General features: G+C 50.5%; 1 protein-coding gene across 3 annotated transcripts in view; it reads right to left on the bottom strand.

Annotated features, from left to right (window-relative positions):
• Window positions 1–13,125, bottom strand: part of LOC144481792 (uncharacterized) — a 76,563-nt gene that overhangs the window by 47,290 nt on the left and 16,148 nt on the right. For all 3 annotated transcript variants that reach the window (XM_078200928.1, XM_078200927.1, XM_078200929.1), the window contains 2 exons: window positions 6,634–6,830; window positions 2,634–2,830 (listed from right to left, as the gene is read on the bottom strand). In XM_078200928.1, coding sequence (XP_078057054.1) covers window positions 2,634–2,830; window positions 6,634–6,795 — 359 coding nt within the window. In that variant the 5' untranslated portion in view covers window positions 6,796–6,830. The remainder of the gene's footprint in view (window positions 1–2,633; window positions 2,831–6,633; window positions 6,831–13,125) is intronic.

Genomic DNA, 13,125 nt, shown 5'->3' with positions numbered 1-13,125 from the left:
GTGTGGATAAAGCGGGAAAGTGAGATTGAGGATTATATCAGAGCAGCCATGGTCTCATTGGAGTCTGCTCTGCAATTCATCGGCCGAATGGCCTACTTCTGCCTCTAGGTCGTATGGACACCAACCCCCAGGGTTGGGCAGCACAGTGGGTTAGCACTGCTGCCTCACTGCGCCAGGGACCTGGGTTCGATTCCCGGCTTGGGTCACTGTCGGTACGGAGTCTGCACGTTCTCCCAGTGTCTGGGTGGGTTTCCTCCGGGTGCTCCGGTTTCCACCCACAGTCCGAAAGACATGCTGGTTCATAGATCATAGAATAGAAATCATAGAAACACTACAGCACAGAAAGAGGCCATTCGGCCCATCGAGTCTGTACCGACCACAATCCCACCCAGGCCCTACCCCCACATCCCTACATATTTACCCACTAATCCCTCTAATCTACGCATCTCAGGACACTAAGGGACAATTTTTAGCACGGCCAATCAACCTAACCCGCACATCTTTGGACTGTGGGAGGAGACCGGAGCACCCGGAGGAAACCCACGCAGACACGAAGAGAATGTGCAAACTCCACACAGACAGTGACCCGAGCCGGGAATCGAACCCGGGTCCCTGGAGCTGTGAAGCAGCAGTGCTGACCACTGTGCCACCGTGTTAGGTGCGAAATTCTCCCTCAGTGTAACCCGAACAGGCGCCGGAGTGTGGGCGACTAGGGGATTTTCACAGTAACTCCATTGCAGTGTTAATGTAAAGCCTGCTTGTGACACGAATAAAATGAACTTAAAAAGCCTGTAAGGTTGCAGCAGGAAGGAGGGGCTGAGGGAGGCGAGGAGCCCTACAGTTTCTGCAGCCCTGGCAGTGAACGGGTTAAGTGGGGACGTACGAGCCCCGCAATCACTTGGAGATTAGATAGAACAAAAGCAAAAACTGCACAAGAGGCAGCACCAGTCACAGCAGCAGGAGGAAAGGCAAGATAAATTGTAACAGAGATCGATCGAAGGTCGGGATGATATTCAGTATCGCATCCCTGATAAAAATGATCTTGTGTCACCAACTTTTCATCAGAACAATTACAAATCAACAACATAGCAGCTGAGCCCCAGATAACAAATTGCAAATCATTATGCACACTCCATATCCACTCACCTCAATCGTTGATTCACTGCTGTGTTAAAATAATACAGTAAGAAGTTTAACAATACCAGGTTAAAGTCCAACAGGTTTATTTGGTAGCAAAAGCCACACAAGCTTTCGGAGCTGCAAGCCCCTTCTTCAGGTGAGTGGGAATTCTGTTCACAAACAGAGCTTATAAAGACACAAACTCAATTTACATGAATAATGGTTGGAATGCGAATACTTACAACTAATCAAGTCTTTAAGAAATAAAACAATGGGAGTGGAGAGAGCATCAAGACAGGCTAAAAAGATGTGTATTGTCTCCAGACAAGACAGCCAGTGAAACTCTGCAGTTCTAGGCAACTGTGGGGGTTACAAATAGTGTGACATGAACCCAATATCCCGGTTGAGGCCGTCCTCGTGTGTGCGGAACTTGGCTATCAGTTTCTGCTCAGCGACTCTGCGCCGTCGTGTGTCGCGAAGGCCGCCTTGGAGAACGCTTACCCGAATATCAGAGGCCGAATGCCCGTGACCGCTGAAGTGCTCCCCAACAGGAAGAGAACAGTCTTGCCTGGCGATTGTCGAGCGGTGTTCATTCATCACAGCAACCTCTGCAAGACGTGCCGGATCATCTACACAGATGCCATCATCTCACGTGAGAACACCATCCACCAGGTACACGGTACATACTCTTGCAACTCGGCCAACGTTGTCTACCTGATACGCTGCAAGAAAGGATGTCCCGAGGCATGGTACATTGGGGAAACTATGCAGACGCTGCGACAACGGATGAATGAACACCACTCGACAATCACCAGGCAAGACTGTTCTCTTCCTGTTGGGGAGCACTTCAGCGGTCACGGGCATTCGGCCTCTGATATTCGGGTAAGCGTTCTCCAAGGCGGCCTTCGCGACACACGACGGCGCAGAGTCGCTGAGCAGAAACTGATAGCCAAGTTCCGCACACACAAGGACGGCCTCAACCGGGATATTGGGTTCATGGCACACTATTTGTAACCCCCACAGAGTTTCACTGGCTGTCTTGTCTGGAGACAATACACATCTTTTTCGCCTGTCTTGATGCTCTCTCCACTCACGTTGTTTTGTTTCTTAAAGACTTGATTAGTTGTAGGTATTCGCATTCCAACCATTATTCATGTAAATTGAGTCTGTGTCTTTATATGCTCTGTTTGTGAACAGAATTCCCACTCACCTGAAGAAGGGGCTTGCAGCTCCGAAAGCTTGTGTGGCTTTTGCTACCAAATAAACCTGTTGGACTTTAACCTGGTGTTGTTAAACTTCTTACTGTGTTTACCCCAGTCCAACGCCGGCATCTCCACATTAAAATAATACCGCAGATGGTTGCACGCTGTGTAAAGGGCCAACATTCACATGGTCCAGATTCACACATTCAGGCCCCCTTCCCACCCCCTGCTTAGCCCCATCTTATCCAATAATTGATTCACTGACGGCACCCCAAGTACAGCAAACGAGCAGGCGCACGCCTGAGACGGTACCTCTTTAATTCTTGCTCCAGGCCGTCGATCTGTTTCCTCGTAGCCAGCAGCTGTCCCTCCAGGCTGCACACCAGAGCCTCCTTTACCTGAACCTCGTGGCACAGCCTCTGCTGCGCCTTCTCCAGATTGTTCCGCGCCTCCGTCAGGCCCTGGGCCTCTCGCCTCAAGGTTGCATTCTCGCCGCGTTCGCCCTCGAGCTTAGAAATGACACACGTGGCACAAAAATCAGCACAAGGTGGTGGGTGAGGCGTCAAGAAACACCAATCTAGCTGCACACAGGTCAAATAAAATCACAGCACAGAAACAGGCCCTTCGACCCTCCAACCTGTGCGGATCATGATCCCCTAACTAAACTAAAAAAAACTCTTCTTCCCTTACTCGGTCCGTATCCCTCTATTCCCTCCCTATTCTTGTACCCATCCCGATGCCTCTTAAATGTTGCTAATGTGCCTGCTTCCACCACCTCCTCTGGCAGCGCGTTCCAGGCACCCACCACTCTCTGCGTGAAAAACTTCCCCCGCACATCTCCCTTAAACCTTGCCCCTCTCACCTTGAACCTGTGCCCCCCCCCCCCCGTGAAATTGACACTCCCACCCTGGGGAAAAAGCCTCTGACTATCCACCCTGTCGGTGCCTCTCATCATTCTGTAGACCAGGTCTCCCCCTCAGCCTCCGTCTTTCCAGTGAAAACAATCCCAGTTTATCCAACCTCTCCCCATAGCCAACACCCTCGAGACCAGGCAACATCCTGGTGAACCTGCTTTGCACTCTCTCCAAAGCTTCCACGTCCTTCTGGTAGTGTGGCATGCAATCATAGAAATCATAGAAACCCTACAGTGCAGAAAGAGGCCATTCGGCCCATCGAGTCTGCACCGACCACATTCCCACCTACACCATATCCCTACATATTTACCCGCTAATCCCTCTAACCTACGGACACTAAGGGGCAATTTTTAGCATGGTCAATCCACCTAACCCGCACATCTTTGGACTGTGGGAGGAAACCGGAGCACCCGGAGGAAACCCATGCAGACACGAGGAGAATGTGCAAACTCCACACAGACCGTGGCCCAAGCCGGGAATCGAACCCAGGACCCTGGAGCTGTGAAGCAGCAGTGCTAACCCACTGTGCTACCGTGCCGCCCATAATACTCCAAATGCAGCCCAACCAAGGTTTTATATAGCTGCAACACGATTTGCCGACTCTTGTGCTTGCCAATGAAGGCAAGCATGCAGCAACAACTAGAGCTCGGTGTGTCTGTGCTCAAAGATAGGGGCTCCCCATGTCGGACAGGGGAGAGGAGAATTTCTCTCTCTGAGGGTAGCGAGTCTTTGGAACTTTCTCAAAAGGCAGTGGAAGCAGAGTCTTTGAATCTTCTTAAGCAAGAGGTAAATAAAGATTCTTTAAACAAGGGGGTGAAAGGGGGGGGAAAAGAGTGCAGGAGGTTACAGTCAAATCAGCCATGATAAAGGGCGGCACGGTAGCACAGTGGTTAGCACTGCTGCTTCACAGCGCCAGGGACCTGGGTTCGATTCCCAGCTTGGGTCACTGTCTGTGTGGAGTTTGCACATTCTCCTCGTGTCTGCGTGGGTTTCCTCCGGGTGCTCCGGTTTCCTCCCACAGTCCAAAGATGTGCGGGTTAGGTTGATTGGCCATGCTAAAATTGCCCCTTAGTGTCCTGAGATGTGTGGGTTCGAGGTATTAGTGGGTAGAATATGTAGAGATATGGGGGTAGAGCCTGGGTGGGATTGTGGTCGGTGCAGACTCGATGGGCCGAATGGCCTCTTCCTGCCCTGTAGGGTTTCTATGATTCTATGATCTTACTGAATAGTGGAGCAGGCGCAAGGGGCCGAGAGGCCTATTCCTGTTCCTTATCCATATGTTTGCACAAAATTCTCTCTCTCAACCTCTCCTCCATTAAGGTGTTCCTTAAAACCAATATCCGAGCAAGCTTCTAGTCAGCCCTCTAAAGATCTCCTCCTCAAGTTTTAGTCTGACCGAGATGCGAAATGTCAAGTTGTTTTACTGTGTTAGAGATGTTATATAAACAGCAGCTGTTGTTGTAGCTGCCATGAGATTCTGTGTAAATACCATCTAACTCCAGCTTCTTTCAAATCCCCCGAACGCAGCGATGGACACGCAACAGGCTGCAATTTGAGGGGGAGACGGTGGCGGAGAGGTCATGCCACCCGGCTGGACCAGCAATCCAGAGGCCCAGAGGTTTTCACAGTAACTTCATTGCGGTGTTAATGTAAGCCTTACTTGGGACACTAATAAATAAACCATAAACTAAACCAATTGTGAAGTTATCCGGAACCCGTACTGAAATACTGTATTATTTTATACAGTATGTTTTAATCCACTGTGGAATATTAGAAGTAAGAGTGTTCGTTACTCCCCGAGTACTTGCATGTTAGTGTACGCTATAAGTATTGCTTTGAATTCCACTGGTTAATGGAACTCTCTGCAAACCTGCACTGTTGATTAACCGGCAGCACCAGTTATACACTCAAGCCAGGTTAATCGCAAAAGCAAAACCTCCCTTATTTCAGATAGCAACGTTCAATGAAGCACTGCATGGCAATTTAAGACGCATGTGGTGAGTGTTGTGGATGGGATGTACAGGAGTCTTTGGTTCCTGTGGTTCTCTCCACCATGGGGGAGGCTTTCCTCACCTCATGTCTGGCGACGGCCTAGTGGTATTATCGCTACAGTAATTAATCCAGAAAATCAGCCAATGTTCTGGGGAACCTGGGTTCGAATCCCACCACGTCCACCTGGTGGTGTGGCGACCAGACCTGCATGCAATACTCCAAGCCTGCACCGACAACAATTGGGCAAATGGTGGTATTCGAATCAATAAAAAAATATCTGGAATTAAGAATCTACTGATGACCATGAAACCATTGTTGGAAAAACCCATCTGGGTCACTAATGTCGTTTAGGGAAGGAAATCTGCTGTCCTTACCCTGGTCTGGCCTGTATGTGACTTGCCTGGGCTTGCAAAATCTCACTAACTGTCCTGGCTGGAGACAATTCACATCTCTTTAACTTGTGCTTAATCACCTCTCCACTCGCATTGTCTGTACCTGTAAAGACTTGCAATCCAACCATCATCTTGTAAATTGAGTTTGTGTCTATATATGCCCTGTTTGTGAACTGAACTCTTCACTCACCTGATGAAGGAGCAGCGCTCCGAAAGCTCGTGCTACCAAATAAAGCTGTTGGACTTTAACCTGGTGTTGTGAGACTTCTTACCGTGCCCACCCCAGTCCAATGCCGGCATCTCCGCATCATGGCTACATGTGACTCCAGAGCCAGAGCACAGGGCGGCACGGTAGCACAGTGGGTTAGCACTGCTGCTTCACAGCTCCAGGGACCCGGGTTCGATTCCCGGCTCGGGTCACTGTCTGTGTGGAGTTTGCACATTCTCCTCGTGTCTGCGCGGGTTTCCTCCGGGTGCTCCGGTTTCCTCCCACAGTCCAAAGATGTGCGGGTTAGGTTGATTGGCCATGCTAAAAATTGCCCCTTAGTGTCCTGAGATTAGAGGGATTAGCGGGTAAATATGTAGGGATATGGGGGTAGGGCCTGGGTGGGATTGTGGTCGGTGCAGACTCGATGGGCCGAATGGCCTCTTTCTGTGCTGTAGGGTTTCTACGATGGTGATTCAATGTGGTTGACTCTCAACTAACCTGGGGCAACTAGGGGTGGGCAATAAATGCCGGCCCAGCCAGTGACGCCCATGTCCCATGAATGAATTTTAAAAAGACAGGCTGCTGTAGACTAACCGAGATCCATCGGTCGCTGTGATTAGCCAATGACTCCATCACTGCTGAATCACACGACGACCGGGAGGGCAGAAGGGTGGACCTGGGTCGGTTTTTTTTGGGGGGGCTCGTGACCCTATCCTTTGCTCATACCCAAGTCAGTGTGTTCAGCGGCTCATTGGAAATTAGGGGCGTGAAGAGGAGGGGGGCGGGGGGGGGGGGGGGGGAATCACCTTTTGGTTTTGTTTCTGGAATGCAACTTCTAAGCTGTCCAGTTGCAGCTGCTTCTGTTGCCGCTCTCTCTTCAGTTTCTCCAGCTGGCTCTCGTACTCGGACACCTTCTGTCGGGCTCTGCTGGACAGCTCCGATTTCCATTCCTCCAGTGCCCAGCTCATGATAACTGGGGCACAGCATCGGTCAGCGATCAGGCCTAGGGGGAAAGCACAGCGGTGTTCACAAAAGCAGAACCAGAAGCGGCACCGGAGCAGGCGATATGGGCAGTGGACAGAGCACGCCTCACTCCCCGACACCTTCGCGTTTTGCTCGTTTTTCCATTCCACTTTCATCGCCCACCTCAAGCCCTAATCCTGGGAAAGTTTAACCAAAAGAGAGAACATGCTGGAAAATCTCAGCCGGTCGGGCAGCATCTGTCAGGGGGGAAAAGATGTGGAGATGCCGGCACTGGGCTGGGGTGGGGCACAGTAAGAAGTCTCACAACACCAGGTTAGAGTCCAACAGGTTTATCTGGTAGCACGAGCTTTCGGAGCGCTGCTCCTTCATCAGGTGAGCAATCTCCAAGAAGATCGCGCCCATCGACGCACTCACCTGATGAAGGAGCGGCGCTCCGAAAGCTCGTGCTACCAAATAAACCTGTTGGACTTTATCCTGGTGTTGCGAGACTTGTTGCGAGACTGGGCGGCACGGTAGCACAGTGGGTTAGCACTGCTGCTTCACAAGCTCCAGGGACCTGGGTTCGATTCCCGGCTTGGGTCACTGCCTGTGTGGAGTTTGCACATTCTCCTCGTGTCTGCGTGGGTTTCCTCCGGGTGCTCCGGTTTCCTCCCACAGTCCAAAGATGTGCGGGTTAGGTTGATTGGCCATGCTAAAAATTGCCCTTAGTGTCCTGAGATGCGTAGGTTAGAGGGATTAGTGGGTAAATATGTAGGGATATGGGGGTAGGGCCTGGGTGGGATTGTGGTCGGTGCAGACCCGATGGGCCGAATGGCCTCTTTCTGTACTGTAGGGTTTCTATGATTTCTATTACTAGGAGAGAAAAGAGCTGACGTTGAGAGTCCAGATGACCCTTTGTCACAGCTTTGACAAAGGGTCGTCTGGACTCTAAACGTCAGCTCTTTTCTCTCCTTACAGATGCTGCCCAGACCTGCTGAGATTTTCCAGCATTTCCTCTCTTGGGTTGCAGATTCCAGCACCCGCAGTAATTCGCTTTTATCCTGGGAAAGTTTTAACGTTGGCGGCCCTGCTCATCACAGCCTGCCTTCACGTTTGCCACCCACACGATCACGACCTCTGAGGAAGGACGTACTTGCTGTAGGGGGAGTGCAGCCTGTGGAATGGTTAGGGCTGAGACAAGGAGAAATTTCTTCACCCTGAGAGTGGTGAGGCTGTGGAATGCACAACCACAGAGGGCAGCTGAGGCCAAAACACTGGATCTTTTCAAGGAGTTAGATACAGATCTTGGGGCAAAGGGGAAATCAAAGGATATGGGTTGGGCGGGGGGCGGCGGGGGGGGGAGGGGGGAAAGAGTTGAAATCAGGCATTGGATGATCAGCCGTGATCTTAATAAATAGCGGAGCAGGGTTGAAGGGCCGAATGGCCTCCTCATAAAATCCCTGCAGTGCAGAAAGTGGCCCATCGAGCCTGCGCCGACAACACTCCCACCCTACGGCACGGTGGCACAGTGGGTTAGCACTGCTGCCTCAGAGCGCCGGGAGCCAGGGTTCGATTCCCGGCTTGGGTCACTATCTGCGCGGATGCTGCATGTTCTCCCCGTGTCTGCGTGGGTTTCCTCCGGGTGCTCCGGTTTCCTCCCACAGTCCAAAGATGTGCGGGTTAGGTTGATTGGCCATGCTAAAAATTGCCCCTTAGTGTCCTGGGATGCGTAGGTTAGAGGGACTAGTGGGTAAAATATGTAGGGATATGGGGGTAGGGCCTGGGTGGGATTGTGGTTAGTGCAGACCTGATGGGCCGAATGGCCTCTTTCTGCACTGTAGGATTCTATGATTCATCCCTAACAGACTACAGTGTCATCATCCTAATTGTACCTAAGTCCACGACAAGTGATCCCAGCTGAGCCATGTAACGGAAATGGGGGGAATTGTCCAACCGAACGTAATGGCAGTGTACAAAACGCGATATTTGCAGTTGCCCTATGTCCAACACAGTCCGAAAGACGTGCTGGTTAGGGTGCTAAATTCTCCCTCAGTGTAACCCGAACAGGTGCCGCAGTGTGGCGACTAGGGGATTTTCACAGTAACTTCACTGCAGTGTTAATGTAAGCCTACGTGTGACACTGATAAATAAACTTAAATGCACACCGGACATTCTCTCTTCCACCTTCTTCCTTCGGGAAAAAGATACAAAAGTCTGAGGTCACGTACCGACCGACTCACAAGAACAGCTTCTTCCCTGCTGCTGTCAGACTTTTGAATGGACCTACCTCGCATTAAGTTGATCTTTCTCTACACCCTAGCTATGACTGTAACACTACATTCTGCATTCTCTCCTTTTCTTCTCTGTGAACGGTATGCTTTGTCTGTATAGCGCGCAAGAAACAATACTTTTCACTGTATGTTAATACATGCGACAATAATAAATCAAATCAAATGTCGCCACCACCCCTCATCCTGATTGTTAAATCTTTGAAGTGTTGACAGAGTCAATGGATGGGAGGCTGGTTCGCGTGATGGACTGGGCTTCGTTCATGACCCTTTGTGTCTCTTGCGGTCTTGGGCAGAGCAGGAGCCCATACCAAGCAGTGATACAACCAGAAAGAATGTTTTCTATGGGGCATCTGTAAAAGTTGGTGGGAGTCGTAAGCTGACATGCCAAATTTTCTTAGTCTTCTGAGAAAGTAGAGGCGTTGGTGGGGCTTCCTTAACTATAGTGTCGGCGTGGGGGGGGGACCAGGACAGGTTGTTGGTGACCTGGACACCTAAAAACTTGAAGTTATCGACCATTTCCACTTCATCCCCAATGATGTAGACAGGGGCATATCCTCCATTACACTTCCTTCAGTCGATAACTATCTCCTTTGTTTTAATGACATTGAGAGAAGAGGTTACTGTTGTTGCACCAGTAAACCTGAAAATGGAGTTGGAGGGGAATTTGGCCACACAGTCATAGGTGTATCAGGAGTAAAGTAAGGGACTGAGGACACAGCCTTGTGTGGCACTGTGTTGAGGATAATCGTGGAGAAGGTGTTCGTAGAATCATGGAATCCCTACGGTGAAGGAGGCCATTCGGCCCATCAAGCCTGCATCAATAACAATCCCACATAGGCCCGACCCGCTTACAACGCCATGCATTCACCCCGCTAATTCCCTGACACTAATTTAGCACGGCCAATCCATCTAACCCGCAAATCTTTGGAGTGTGGGGGGAAAAACCGGAGCCCCCGGAGGAAACCCACGCAGACACGGGGGAGAACGTGCAGACGCCGCACAGACTGTCACCCAATCGAACCTGGGTCCCTGGCGCTGTGAGGTGTTGGTGCAGGCTTTGTGGGCTGAATGGCCTCCTTCTGCACCGTAGGGATTCTATGACTCTAACCAATGATCTATGAACACCTCCTCCACGATCATACTCAACACCGGTGCCCCCACAAGGCTGTGCCCTCAGCCCCTCACTATACTCCTTATACACCAAGTAGTCTCACAACATCAGGTTAAAGTCCAACAGGTTTATTTGGTAGCACGAGCTTTCGGAGCGCTACCCCTTCATCAGGTGAGTGGACGATTGGGTTCACAAACACGGCATACATAGACACAAACTCAATCACAAGATAATGGTTGGAATGCGAGTCTAAACAGGTAATCAAGTCTTTACAGGTGCAGACAGTGAGAGTGGATTTTGGACTGTGCGGCCAAATTCCCTTCCAACTTGATTTTCAAGTTTGCTGACGAAACCCCTGTAGTGGGCCGGATCTCAAACAATGACGAGACAGAGTACAGGAATGAGATAGAGAATCTGGTGAACTGGCGCGGCAACAATAATCTCTCCCTCAATGCCAACAAAACGAAGGAGATTGTCATCGACTTCAGGAAGCGTAGTGGGGGACATGCCCCTGTCTACATCAACAGGGATTTTGGGGAAAGGGTCGAGAGCTTCAAGTTTCTAGGTGTCCAGATCACCAACAACCTGTCCTGGTCCCCCCCATGCCGACACTATAGTTAAGAAAGCCCCACCAACGTCTCAACTTTCTCAGAAGACTAAGGAAATTTGGCATGTCTGCTACGACTCTCACCAACTTTTACAGATGCACCATAGAAAGCATTCTTTCTGGTTGTATCACAGCTTGGTATGGCTCCTGCTCTGCCCAAGACCGCAAGGAACTACAAAGGGTTGTGAATGTAGCCCAATCCATCACGCAAACCAGCCTCCCATCCATTGACTCTGTCTACACTTCCCGCTGCCTCGGGGAAAAGCAGCCGGCATAATCAAGGACCCCACGCACCCCGGACATTCTCCCTTCCACCTTCGGGAAAAAGATACAAAAGTCTGAGGTCATGTACCAACCGTCTCAAGAACAGCTTCTTCCCTACTGCCATCAGACTTTTGAATGGACCTACCTCGTATTAAATTGACCTTTCTCTCCACCCTAGCTATGACTGTAACACTACATTCTGCACCCTCTCCTTTCCTTCTCTTTTGTCTGATAGCAAGAAACAATACCTTTCACTGTATTCTAATGTGTGACAATAATAAATCAAATCTCAAACAATGACGAGGAGCTTAGGAAGTCTTTAGAGACAGAGTACAGGAATGAGATAATCTGGGGAACTGGTGCAGCAACAATAATCTCTCCCTCAATGTCAACAAAACGAAGGAGATTGTCATCGACTTCAGGAAGCGTAGTGGAGGACATGTCTCTGTCTACATCAACGGGGATGTTGGGGCAGGGTCGAGAGCTTCAAGTTTCTAGGTGTCCAGATCACCAACAACCTGTCCTGGTCCCCCCCACACTGCGTCGCCCCAATGTTGTTGCCTATCCTTACTGATTGCAACACAACTGCATGCTGTTTTTATCATTGTTTAACAAACAGGAGCTGATGCCGTCTGTGTACCTGGGACAGGTTCAGGGTGAGTTACTGCTTTCCCCCTGGCTGTGTACCTGGGACAGGCTCAGGGTGAGTTCCTGCTTTCCCCCTGGCTGTGTACCTGGGACAGGCTCAGGAGGAGTCACTGCTTCCCCCTGGCTGTGTACTGGGGTGTGGAGATACCGGCATTGGACTGGGGTAAACACAGTAAGAGGTCTCACAACACCAGGTTAAAGTCCAACAGGTTTATTTGATAGCACGAGCTTTCGGAGCGCTGCTCCTTCTTCAGGTGAGTGAGGAGTTGTGTTCACAAACAGAGCATATAAAGACACAAACTCAATTTACAAGATAATGGTTGGAATGCGAGTCCTTACAGGTAATCAAGTCTTAAAGGTACAGACAATGTGAGTGGAGAGAGCGTTAAGCACAGGTTACAGAGATGTGTATTGTCTCCAGCCAGGACAGTTAGTGAGATTTTGCAAGTCCAGGCAAGACGTGGGGGTTACAGATAGTGTGACATGAACCCAAGATCCCGGTTGAGGCCGTCCTCATGTGCGCGGAACTTGGCTATTGGTTTCTGCTCGGTGATTCTGCGTTGTTGTGAAGGCCGCCTTGGAGAACGCTTACCCGGAGATCAGAGGCCGAATGCCCGTGACTGCTGAAGTGTTCCCAGACTGGAAGGGAACACTCCTGCCTGGTGATTGTCATCGATGACATTTTCTTCCTTTGGACTCATGGTGAACAATCACTGAAACAACTATACGATGACATCAACAAGTTCCATCCCACCATCAGACTCACCATGGACTACTCTCCAGAATCGGTCGCATTCTTGGACACACACATCTCCATTAAGGACGGTCACCTCAGCACCTCACTGTACCGCAAGCCCACAGATAACCTCACGATGCTCCACTTCTCCAGCTTCCACCCTAAACACGTTAAAGAAGCCATCCCCTACGAACAAACCCTCCAAATACACAGGATCTGCTCGGATGAGGAGAATCGCAACAGACACCTCCAGACTCTGAAAGATGCCCTCATTAGAACAGGATATGGCACACATCGATCGACAGTTCCGACGCGCCACAGCGAAAAACCGCACCAACCTCCTCAGAAGACAAACACGGGACACGGCGGACAGAGTACCCTTCGTCTTCCAGTACTTCCCCGGAGTGGAGAAGCTACGACATCTTCTCCGAAGCCTTCAACATGTCATTGATGAAGACGAACATCTCGCCAAGGCCATCCCCACACCCCACTTCTTGCCTTCAAACAACCTCAGACCACCGTCCGCAGCAAACTACCCAGCCTTCAGGAGAACAGTGACCACGACACCACACAACCCTGCCACAGCAACCTCTGCAAGACGTGCCGAATCATCGACACGGATGCCATCATCTCACGTGAGAACACCATCCACCAGGTACACGGTACATACTCTTGCGA

Source organism: Mustelus asterias, chromosome 33 (genome assembly GCF_964213995.1).
Source record: "Mustelus asterias chromosome 33, sMusAst1.hap1.1, whole genome shotgun sequence".
Classification (NCBI taxonomy): Eukaryota; Metazoa; Chordata; class Chondrichthyes; order Carcharhiniformes; family Triakidae; genus Mustelus; species Mustelus asterias.
Note: the sequence above shows the minus strand (reverse complement) of the source record. Positions and strands in the feature narration are given on the sequence as shown.